The sequence below is a fragment of the Protopterus annectens genome, chromosome 3.part0, assembly GCF_019279795.1.
Source record: "Protopterus annectens isolate FY-2018-M chromosome 3.part0, PAN1.0, whole genome shotgun sequence".
NCBI lineage: Eukaryota > Metazoa > Chordata > Ceratodontiformes > Protopteridae > Protopterus > Protopterus annectens.
In genome coordinates, this window is record NC_056731.1 from 492916569 (window position 1) to 492929803 (window position 13235).

Here is a 13235-nt window from a genome sequence, read left to right on the forward strand (position 1 = left end):
TATTATAAAAGTTATTACTTTATTAATAGATCGGTCATATGTCACAAAATGGAAAGATTATTGGGAGCTAATTAGCATGCACTTCATGAAAATCTCCTTAACACATAAAAATATGATTATAAATAACTCCATGTTGTGGTTGCTAAAGGAATTTTGTACTTCACCTATTACACCTAAACATATGGTCTGTTACCCATTAAATATTATTATTAGTTATAATAACTTTATATTCATGCACCCTAAGTATAGGGAATGGAATTTTATTGTATTCCCTATAATTTATACTCAGGGTATGCTTATGTCATCTACTTCTGAAGGAGCTCATTTAGCTATAGATAATAATCTAAAGTACTGGTATCAGCTGATATCTGATAATAAAGTTAAAAATCTAAATTTCTTAAAACAAAAATTTGATCTAAGAGAAACTTGCTGGTTAGAGGTTCAGATCTTTAGACAACATCTCATTGATAGAATAGATCTAATGTCTATAACAGTTAAAGAATCTATTCCAAAACTGATTGATTACTTGATAATAAATTTACAGCATAAAGTTTCTGATAAAGGTAAACTTTCATATATACATAAAATTATCAGACAAGAAACTTTTTACAATGTAGATTCATACTGGATTTATTTCACCTCTATTAATGGGGACCCACCAACTCAACAAGATAAACAATATATATTGGAATCTGCTTATAGAACTACATCTTCCATTGTCTGGAGACTTTATACATGGAAATTTTTACATAGATCTTTTTATACACCTTTGATGATGAATAAAATTAATAATAAAGATAATCTATGTAAGAGATGTAATGTAGAAATTAATGCTGACTGGGCTCATATGTTTTATGACTGTATGAAGTTAAAAGAATACTGGAAGTCAATTAATGAATTTTTGCAGGCTCTTTTTACAGATAGAACTCTTATATTATTCAACACACCTGTACCTCAATGTGTTAAAAAGATTAAGCTTCCCTTGTTATGGTCTATCCTAGCAGTGGCTAGGAAAAGAATAACTAGAAATTGGATTTCAGATACACCTCCTTCGTTCAATGAATTTAAAAATGTTATGAATATAATGTGTCATATGGAAATAAGCACAATTAGAATGAGAACAACTAGAAAAACATCACATATTATTGTATGGGATAATTTACAAAATTTGTTAAAAAAATTCTAATTTCAATAGCACAGTATTTTAGTTTAATTAATTGATCTGATTGTAGTGGATGTCTTTGTAAATACTTTAGTTGTTTTGTTGAATATTATAATAATACCTATTTTTAATTATTTGTATAAAATTGTTATGATATTTCTCTTATATGTTAAAACAATAAACTTGTTTTGAAAAGAAAAAAAGAAATGTGTTGAGTATTTGCTTGTTCTACAGCACTGTAAAGGATAATAGTGTTAATTTACAGGTACAAAACAAAAGGTTCTGATACATTTTTGGGACTAACTTCGACAGGTATTTAGATGGTGATTGTTACTGTTTAATAACACCTTTCTGGCTGCAGGGTTTACCCATTCCCCAAAGAAAATGTATCCAGTCAGGCTTTGCCCTCATGGGCAGACCTCAGCAGTCATGTGTAAAATCTGCTGCACTCATGGCTGAGTGGTGACTTTTACTGTAACATTCACAAACTACCATAAACCCAGGCAGACTGAACCTTGGTCTCATCTTGAGCAAGTTGCGTCTAAGTGACAGGCCTGAGACTTGGATGGAGAAAGAGTGTAGGAAAATACGAAAGGAACACTGTAACCACCACATTCAATTACACCAACAGATCCGTTAGGAAACGGAAAAAAAACAATAGCATCAGGAACAGCAGCCCATTTTGACCACGTAACAGAATACTGACAACGTACTAACTCAAACACAAATCCTCAGATACCAAGGATACTTGGGCTACAGAAAACAGAATGAGGTCTTGTCACAGTCCTTAAGCATTACCTGAAAATGGACACTACAAAGGAATGCCAGTGGACTGAATGAAAATAAAGGGCACAATCAAGACTAAAAAATAGCTACCACTAAAAATATTGACTGGTAGATTAATGTTTTGCAGCTTACATTTAAAACACTAACCTTGTTAGCCTGTGGGTGTTACAAAAGTTTAAAGTAAAATGGAAAACAAATATAAAATAAAGGAAAAAAATGTTTTGGGCCTGAATTCAATTTTTTTCTGAATTAGAAATGGGACTTGGCAACAGCTATATGAAACAGAGAGGAAAAACAAAATTAAGCAGATCCATTTACTATATAAATTTAACAAGAAGTAAAAAAATAAACAAGTTAAGGTTCTTACATTAAACTGACCTCGTTTCCTAGCTGCTACATGCACGTGGGACTTAAACAAAACATAAAACTATGAACAGTAATGGAATGGTTTGAATGAGGGTGATGCACTTACGTGTGAACTGCATTGAGGCCTAACATATACATTTTCAGTATGCGATCCTTCCAGTAGTAGCGAGGTACGCGGGAGTAATGAATGCTACCAGAGATGTATCGAAATGATTCCCCATCTTTCTTGAAGCAGTTGTTCTCATAATCAATCTGAAAGGTATGCTTGGCAGTCTAAAAATAAAACTGTAGTGTGTTAATATACAGTTTGTTAAGAGTATTGTGACCATTACTAGTTTATATCTGCAACAAAAAGAACCACCATAGACCATGCAAAAGGGAGAAACTCTGCAGACCTAAACCTGAAGCCCATATTTAGCATATACAGATCCCAATGAACAGTTATACACATATTAATTTCTTTAAATAATGCCTTTGTAAAGTAACCCCAGTGGCACCAAGAACAGATGTCCAACTGTGCTGCTGGTACAAGTTTAGGAACTTACTTGGTCTGCTAACAGGGCTTAACATGGAGACAGAGGTGGGAAAACCTAGTACCCATGTGAACTCTGGTGAAGCTAGGGATCCTTGTAGGTTATCCCAGGTTAAGGCATGGGTGTCAATGACTTCCTTATACTACTGGACTAGCTGCTTTCACAGCTAGATTAATTGATTAGCTGCCACAAAAATGACAGTTCCTGGCTTCCATGCTCTGATTAAAATGACAATTCCTGGCTTACATGCTCCCTGATTTGACAGTCCCTCAACTTCCTGGCTGTAGTAAATTACTGTTAAGGGCAACTCCCCCATGGAGTCAAGGGGCCCACCTAGTAAAGCTTTACATCTGAGGTACCTAGTAGGAAGAGTTACAGGATCCAGTGACTGCTAAGGTGGACAGCCTAAGGCTTCATGTGGTTGGAAAGGGAAATAGACATAAAAAAGTATTTAACTTATGTGCTTAAGGTTTCTAACAATCAGGAAATAACGCTCCAAAGGGAATTCAAGTCCTACATGTTATTAAATTAACAAACACACTACCTCTTTTTCTTCAGAGGATAACTATATTAAGAAAACATACATTTGGACTTTTATGTTGACTGATGGCAAACATTAAAATGTACAAATGCATGGGGAAGTATAACAGTACATCTAGAGAGACTTAACTCTGTAAAACCTGTGGTTCTCTCTCACTGTCTTTTTCCAGGAAAATACACCCCTCCTCCCACCACAGAGGTACCGTGTGTTGGGCATACCCATTATAAATCCAATGCTAGCTCATATCTTTTTCACCTTAGTAAGAGACTCTAAACAGCAAACTAATCGAGCCCAACAAATTGCTGCATAACAACACAAATATATATTCATTTTAGGTATGTCCAAAGGGAAGAATAATGGAGGAAATTATAGAATGGCACACCAGGATTCAGAAGCAGGCTCACCACTTGCGGGAACTGCCTTCTGCAAGCTGGTCAATTACTGTGATGGTGAGAAAATGCAATTCAGAAACATCTATGCAATTAGAAAGGTTACCACCTCTTCATTATACTTCTGAATCCCATACTAGCCTGTACTAGTGATATCAGGCAAGACAAAATTAGTGCTTTCCTTAGAATCCCATGCATTGCACTTACAAAAGGCACTGAAAACGTAAAACAACTGTGCAATGGAAAATAATAAAAAAACGACAAAATGGTCAAGAACACAAGAATACAATTTTATTACCGAGACTTAGCACTTTGGCTCCACAACAGCCTTCCAAGAGTAACAAACACTGAAAAATCACTAATAATACATCCAATAAATTAATTAACATTCAATTATCTAATAAACCTCCAATTACATTCCTTATTTAAGCCATTTGGTTCCAAAGTGTTATACTTTAAAATAATGTTTCTTTGTGCAACAATTTAACATCACATTTTCCCAAAGATAAATTAACCTGTTCTAAAACAGTTGCTCTCAGTCTGGATTAGATGCATGGAAAGGCTTAAAATGTGTGCCCAAAGGGCTATCCATTCTCTCATTAACTATATCCCTAATATTTTCTTGTACACATTTTTTAAAGGATCCAACAGTCTCACCTACATAATATAACCCACAATCACACTTCAACAGATAGATAACATTCTCAGTATTAAAATTATAGATTCCATTCGGAGAAAAATACATTCCATTTATAATATTGTACTTTCTAATTATGAATTTGCAAATACAACATTTCTTACAAGCATATGTACCCCTGTTTACAACTACCTCATTGTGCATAACAGCATCCGGTGGAATAAAATCTTTTATGTACCAGCATGTCTAACAAATTCCTTCCTGTCTTATACGATAGTTGAACATTTAGATAATATTTTCACCAGATTTTTATCCCTTAATAATAATGGCCAGTAATGTTTAACCACATTGATAATTTTTTCGGTCAAAACATTATACATGGTCACAAAATAAACCTTTCTACCATAACTATCTTGCTTATTATAAATATCATATTTCTTTCTTCTTTCATTACCTGCAATGTTAACTTTTATGGGGGTATTACTATAACATTTATACATTATTTTACTTCCAGCTTCAATAACCTGGTTTACTTCATATCTCCTACTAAAACATTTCAGCTGTTCTACACATTTCATCATATAAAATGTTTTTCTTCACTACAAAGTTTTTCTATACGTAAAAATTCATTCTAATGTATCATACAAATTAAATGTGTTGGATGGCAGCTACTGCCATATAAAAAGGAATTAACATTTTCAAATTTCCTATATATGGTTGTTATAATAGGCTCACCAATCCTTCCCCTCAAACTAATATCCAAATATGTAATATTCTCTAGCCCACTTGGATACCATCACATTTTAAAGAAAATTATTAACTTGAATAAAATGCTTCAACATTTTCACGACCTCCTTTACATAAAAATATTAAATAGTCAATGCAACAAAAATATTTGCCCACATAAGACCCAAAAAAACTCATGTCTATATACATTCTCCAACTCAAACTTGGCCATAACTAGATTTGCATATATGGGGGCAAAAGAAGCCCCCTATGGCTGTCCCTTGCAACTGGTGGAAAATATCCCCATTCATCATCTTCTTTTTCGGCTGTTCCCGTTAGGGATCGCCACAGTGGATCACCCGTTTCCATTTCTTTCTGTCCTCTGCATCTTGCTCTGTCACACCAACCACCTGCATTGTCCTCTCTCACCACATCCATAAACCTTATCTTAGGCCTTCCAATTTTCCTGTTACCTGGTAGCTTCATCCTTAGCATCTTTTCCCCCCAAGATACTCAGCATCCCTCCTCAGCACATGTCCAAACCAACGTAATCTTGCCTCTCTGGCTTTGTCTCCAAACCTTCCAACCTGGGCTGACCCTCTAATATACTTATTCCTAAATCCTGTCCACCCTCGTCACACCCAGAGCAAATCTTAACATCTTTAACTCTGCCACATCCAGCTCAAACTCCTGCCTTTTTGTCAATGCCACTGTCTCCAACCCATATAACATAGCTGATCTCACTACCCTCTTGTAGACTTTCCCTTTCACTCTTACAGGTACTAGTCTGCCACAAATCACTCCTGACACTCTTCTCCACCCACTCCATCCTGCATGTATTCTCTTCTTCACCTCTCTTTCACTTTCACCGTTACTCTGAACTACTGACCCCAAGTATTTAAACTCATCCACCTTCGCCACCTCTACTCCTTGCATCCTCACCATTCCTCTATCCTCCCTCTCATTCACATACATATATTCTGTCTTACTCCTGCTGACAGTCATTTCTCTTCTCTCTAGAGCATATCTCCATCTCTCTAGGGTCGTCTCCACCTGTTCCTACTCTCAACAGATCACAATGTCATCTGCAAACATCATAGTCCACGGAGACTCCTGTCTGATCTCGTCCGTCAACCTGTCCATCACCATTGCAAACAAAAAGGGCTCAGAGCTGATCCTTGATGTAACCCCACCTCCACCTTAAACGCATCCATCACTCCCACAGCAGACCTCACCGCTGTCAACACTACCCTCGTACATATCCTGTACCACTCTTACATACTACTCTGACACTCCTGACTTCCTCATACAATACCACAACTCCTCTCTAGGCACCCTGTCATATCCTCTCTAGGCACCCTGTCATATGCTTTCTCTAAGTCTACAAAAACAGAATGCAACTCCTCCTGACATTCTCTGTACTTCTCCATCAACACTCTCAGAGCAAACATCCATCTGTAGTGCTCTTTCCGGGCATGAAACCATACTGCTGATCACTATTCATTACGTCCCTTCTTAACCTAGCTTCCACTACTCTTTCCCATAACTTCATGCTGTGACTGATCAATTTAATCCCTCTGTAGTTACTACAGCTATGCACATCACCCTTATTCTTAAAGATCGGTACCAAAACACCCATTTCTCAGGCATCCTCCCACTTTCCAAGATTTCATTAAACAATCTGGTTAAATATCCACTGCCATTTCACCTAAACACTTCCATGCTTCCACAGGTATGTCATCTGGGCCAACAGTCTTTCCATTCTTCATCCTCTTCATAGCTATCCTTACTTCCTCCTTGCTAATCCATTGCACTTCATGTTTCACTATCCCCACATCATCCAACCTTCCTCTCCCTCTCATTCTCTTCATTCATCAACCCCTCAAAAGTACTCTTTCCATCTCCTCAACACACTCCTCGCTTGTGAGTAGGTTTCCCCTCTGTCTAGCCAATCAGTACAGGTCCTCCTACTTTCTTCATCTCTCTGACAATCCCACTTCTTCTTTGCCAACCTCTTTCTCTGTATACTCTCCTGTACTTCCTCACCAACCTCTTTCTCTGTATACTCTCCTGTACTTCCTCACCAACCTCTTTCTCGCTATACTCTCCTGTACTTCCTCATTCCACCACCATGTCTCCTTGTCGTCCTTCCTCTGTCCACCACCATGTCTCCTTGTCGTCCTTCCTCTGTCCAGATGTCATACCAAGCACTTTTCTAGCAGTCTCCCTTACTAGCTCTGTATACTCTCCTGTACTTCCTCATTCCACCACCATGTCTCCTTGTCGTCCTTCCTCTGTCCAGATGTCATACCAAGCACCTTTCTAGCAGTCTCCCTTACTAGCTCTGCTGTAGTTACCCAGCTATCTGGTAACTCTTCACTGCCACACAGTGCCTGTCTTAACTCATCCCTGAACTCCACCTCACAATTACCCTTTTTCAGTTTCCACCACTTGATCCTTGGTGTTGCCCTCACACTGCTCCTCCTCTAGATCACCAACGTCATCCTACAAACCACCATCCTATGCTGCCTAACTACACTTTCCCCGGTCACCACTTTACAGTCTCCAATCTCCTTCAAACTGGCCCTCCTCCATAAGATATAATCCACCTGTGTGCATCTTCCTCCACTCTTGTATGTCACCCTATGCTCTTCTCTCTTGTTAAAATACGTATTCACCACAGCCATGTCCATCCTTTTCACAAAATCCAGTACCATCTGACCTTCTGCATTTAACACCATACCTACCCACTTCCTCATCCCCTCTGTTCCCTTCACCAACATGCCCATTGAAATCTGCTCCAAATCACTACTCTCTCACCCTTGGGTACAGTCATCACCACTTCATCCAATTCACTCCAAAATTTTTCTTTCTCATCCATTGCACACCCAACTTGTGGAGCATATGCACTAACAACATTCATCATTACACCATCAATTTCCAGCTTCATAAACAAACATCACTCTATCCGACACTCTCTTCACCTCCAAAACACTATTAGAATACTGCTCCTTCAGAATAACTCTTACACCATTTCTCCTGCCATCCACACCATGGTAAAACAATTTGAACCCATCTCCGATACACCTAGCCTTACTCCCCTTCCATCTGGACTCTTGCACACACAATATACCAACCTTCCTTCTGTCCATCATATCAGCTAGCTCTCTCCCTATACCAGTCATACTGCCAACATTCAAAGCTCCGACCCTCACTACCACAGTCCTAGCCTTTTTCCTCTCTTCCTGCCTTCGGCCATGCCTTCCGTCTCTTCTCCTCCTTCAGCCAACAGTAGCCCAATTTCTGCCAGCACCCTGTTGGCTAACAGTACTGGTGGCGGTCATTGCTAGCCCGGGCCTTGACCGATCCGGTATGGAAATATTTATTGGTGTCCACATTAAATTATTTGGCGAAGTTTTACGCCAGATGCCCTTCCTGACACAACCCTCCCCATTTATCCGGGCTTGGGACCAGCACAAAGAAATGCACTGGCTTGTGCATCCCCAGTGGCTGGGTTGGAAAACATCCCCATTGAATTTTAAAAAGTTATTTTTCAAAAAAAAAAAAAAAAAAAAAAAAAATGTTACCACATAATGAGACATAGGTGTATCCCCTAAAAAAATTTAGTAATGGCAACACCTATATTATGCTTAATACTAGTATATAAACTAGTAACATTTAAACTAAGCCAGTACATATATCCTTCCCAAATAATGGGCATGATTTTACTTCGTGGCCATCTTTAACACAAGATGGTGTCCGTATTACCCATGGTTTTAGATATTCATGCAAAATGATGCCCAGATTCTTCAAAAAATATTTCTCAGTGGCCACTATGGGTCTGCCATACAAATTCTCAACTCCTTTATGGATTTTTGGCAGACAACAGAAAGATGCTATACATGTATTATCAGTTTAAAACTTTTTTCTTACATAGGTTCATAGGTAACTAGGCTATTGGCCCTAGGGCCTATATAAGCCTAGCCAAATGGTACCCTGGCTTTTGCCACCCAAGAAAATGATTTTCCTGTGCCCCTGTCAAGCAGAGCCACAGAAGTGATTCCCGGGGTGAATTTCCCATCTCCCATCCAATCATCAAGATTTTTCTTGAAGAGTGCTAATGAGGAGGTATGCTTGATCTAGATCGGTAGTTTGTTCCAGAGTATGAGAAGTCTCTGAGACAGGAATATATCCCTCCAGCATGATCTGTTTATTGTGGTGACAAGGTTTAGGTCCCTAGGGCATGTAGCTCGGTGGGATTGGGATTTCTTTAAGTGGAGCATGTCCTACAGCTCTGGGTTTGACACAGCTTTGTATGTTAGGCAGAGATTGCCTCCGAGTAGGCGATATGCGACAAGCGTAAAGCTGGAGTTTTTTGAGACGGTCTGCGTAGGGCATCTGTTTGAGGCTGGTAATCCTCTTTGTGAGGTATTTCTCTGGCCTTTCCAGTTGTTGTAGATGTCTTGTGAGGTACATACCAAAAGGGGCGTTGTACTCTATAATGGGTAGAGGGGAACAATGACCTTTTTTCCTGGATGAGAAACCTTTTGTGATTAGGTCTGCCACGTAGAATGATTTCCCAACTACTGTGGCGATGTGATTATCAAAAAGAGAGAGACTACTATCCACCTGTGTCCCAAGGTCTCTTATCACACTTTCAGTGTTAAGTAGACTACTGCCTATGTGGTAGTTCATGGGTAGAGTTTTTACCAAAAGGGATGACAATGCACTTTTTGGCATGGAGCTTGGGGCTATGGCTTTAACACCAGGCATCTGTCTCAGTGAGGCCCTTTTGTAGGATATCCACATCATTAGGAGATCTGATTATGGCTCCTAGTTTGCAGTCATCTGCAAACTTTGTTAGCCAAAGACCTTCTGTGTTTGGTATCTACTTCTCTGAAGTACAGGCTAACAGGAGAGGACCTAGGACTGAACCCTGTGGTACTCCACTTGTCACTGGTCTGAATTTGGATTTAGAGTCTACTTTCACAGCGTGGGTTCGGACAGTGAGCCAGCTGGCAACCCATCTTGTGACATAGGGATTTATACCTAGTTTAGTGAGCTTGTCTATAATTCCAGAGTGGGGGATGGTGTCGAAAGCCTTGGCGAGATCTAGACAGGCTTTGTGCACCACCTTACCCTCATCTACAGCTTTGGTGACCGCTTCAAAAAAGTCCATCAGGTTTAGGAGACATGATCTGCCTTTTACAAACCCAAACTGGGTAGGGTCCAGAGTTTGTAGATTACCAATGTCATTGTTTACAAGTTCCATGATGATATGCTCCATAGCCTTGCAGACCAGGCTCTGTCAGGCTAATGGAGTGGTAGTTCCCAGGGTCCGTGGTGGCTCCCCCTTTGTGGAGTGGGATAACCGTTGCTGTGCACCATTCAGTGGGCACAATTCCTGAGGTGAGGCTATGCTTGAACATGGTATTTAGGTGGGGTGCCAGTTCGTTCTGTAGTTCATGTAGAACACAGCCTGGGATGTTGTCAGGCTCCATGGATGCTGTGTTCTTGGCTTTGGAGAGTGTTTTTTTTACCTGTGCAGCCATTATTACAGGTACTTTGCATTCTTCTGGTATAGAGATGGGCCCTTTAGGGGATGAGAGAGGAGTAAAGTTATCACTGAACCTGCCAGGATGTTGGCAATATCAGTTGGTTCTGTATATTTAGTGTCATTGTGCTGTAACTCAGAGCAGATCAGAGTGTTGCCATTGAGATTCTTGACATAGCTATAGAATGCTTTGTGGTTGTCTTTAGAATCAGTGGCGATTTTGTTTTCATAACTAGCTTTGGAGGATTTTATAAGGGATCTCTCAGCTTCTTACTGAGGTATGGTATTTTACTCTTTTTTGCAACAGTTTCTTTCTTCTGTTGTAGAGTTTATAGCAGGGGACCACCAGATTGGCTTTTTTTGGAGGACAGCATTTTGGATATGTTAAGGATTGCACGATCCATGCACTCGTACAAGTGCTTATAAAGTGCAATTGTATAGGAATCAGCAGTCGTATCTCTACTGTCCGTCAGCATGGGTGTCGTGAAGTTTGCCACTTCTGTCTTAAGTGTGAAGTTGGCTTTGGAGAAATTTTTTACAGTAGTTTCCCTAATGGGGGGTGGGGCTGGGATGTGGATGTCTAGGGTGATTTGCTTGTGGTCGGATCTGACCAACAAGGAATTGACCTCTGGTGTAGAACACCAGTTGCCCATGTTGGTAATGACCAGGTTTAGGATATTGCTGCCCCTGGTGGGGGTGTAGATAAGTTGATCCAAGGCATTGGAATTTATGAATTCCAGAAAATGCTGAGCACAAGAGTTGGTACACGAGTAGTTTTTCCAGTTAATGATGGGGTAGTTGAAATCGCCCATTATTAGGGTGTTAGGTTGTACCCTATTTTCCAGTGTATCAAGAAAAAGAGGAGTGGGGATCCTGGGGCATGGTGGGGGATCTGTAGCAAGCTACAATTTACATTGCAGTCTTGCCCAGAGTTAGTTGCACTTGGATAATCTCAGATGCATTATGCTGAGCAACAAGCCTGGAGGTGTGGATATCCTTAATGAATATGGACACGCCTCCGCCTTTAGTGCTTCGGTCCAAGTTAGGTGGCTGAAAGGTGTGGTATGAATTATAGCCTGGTAATGAGGTGGCCGAAAGGTGTGGTATGAATTATAGCCTGGTAATGCAGGGGTGCTCTCTGGAGCTTTGAACCAGGTCTCTGTCATTGCACAGATGTCGAGGTTCTCCATTTTAAAGGAGTGCATTTTGAGGTTTAGACTTCTAGCATGTAGCATTACCCTCAGATTTTGCTTGCTTGTACCTGTTACGGTGGTGAATTTGTCATTTGAACCTTGCCTAAAAAAGGCACTATAGGGGTGGCAAGAGCCTTAGTCAGTATCTGGAATCCCAAGGGTGACAGGTGCAGGCCATCTCTGGCAAAGCATCGTGGTTTGTCAATCATGTCATCCCAGGCAGACAGATACTGGATCCCCTTAGAATGACACCATCCACTTTACTAAAATAACCTAAACATACACCTTTATGTAATAATTCTAAATAGTTATTCATTGCCTCTTCATAGCTTTTCTTTTCACATCTCAGCATTATTCAAATGAGCGTAGCACATTTTCACATACTGTTCATGGTTCATTATTACAATTTTATTGCCTTTATCAGACAATTTAATGACCAATCTACAATCCATACACAATTGTTTGAGAGCTACCCATTGATCTTTAAATAATTTTCTTGCACTTTGTTTTATGAGTTTTTAAAAAGAAAAACAAAGTTTCCACTTGGAAAATTAACACTGACTTAAAATTCTGAATATTTTGATTAGAATATGGAGGTATAAAATCACTAAAACAAGAACGCCATCAGTATTTAACAATACATAAGCATTATTACATTCATTATTTAAACATTCCTCTTCCAATATACATGAATAAAATGAGTCCTGTAAACTAATATCTGACAGTAATGTTATTAGTTAAGTGAAGTTTTCTACTTAGCCTAAACAATTCACTTAAGAACACGAAGCCGTGGAAGAAACATTGGTATAATTTTTAAACCCAAACTGAGTACAGAATTAACAACTTCAGAAATCGGTAATGTAGAAATATTCAAATCATTTACAAGATTAGTACCATTTGGTTCTTTTTGTCTTATAAACATTTTGAAATTGTTTATCATTACTTCTGTTCTGTTTATGTCCCCAATCATTTCTGCCCTGTTTCTTACCAGTACCTTAGAAATTCCTCTGGAGCTTCATTTCAAAAACATTCGGCATGCTCTGCAGGTCACTGTGCTGCTGGTAATAGTGGATACCCATCATTTCCTTCACTCTCCGCTCCGGTAGTTATTTCCATATCATCTGAAGTAGCAAAGCAAACAGAAGGAGAATGTCTCACCCTATCCCTTCCTGTACATGATGTAACCTTATTACTGCATTTCCATAGAAACACCCTTTGAAGTTTGTAATCTTTCAGCACTCTATTAATTTTATGTTTTTTCCGTTCTCTGTGAGTTCAAATTTCTTTAAGTTTATTGTTTGTATCCAATAACTTATTCTGACGGGGTGCATTAATTTGTTGACAAAGC

General features: G+C 39.2%; 1 protein-coding gene across 3 annotated transcripts in view; it reads right to left on the minus strand.

Moving 5' to 3' along the window:
* The window catches only part of LOC122796444 (beta-galactosidase-like), a 1102950-nt gene that overhangs the window by 1027015 nt on the left and 62700 nt on the right, over positions 1-13235 (minus strand). For 2 of the 3 annotated variants that reach the window (XM_044064918.1, XM_044064917.1), the window contains exon 2: positions 2421-2587. In XM_044064918.1, coding sequence (XP_043920853.1) covers positions 2421-2587 — 167 coding nt within the window. Of the gene's footprint in view, positions 1-2420; positions 2588-12881; positions 12981-13235 lie in introns of those variants that run through there. The other variant, XM_044064919.1, reaches the window with a different exon arrangement.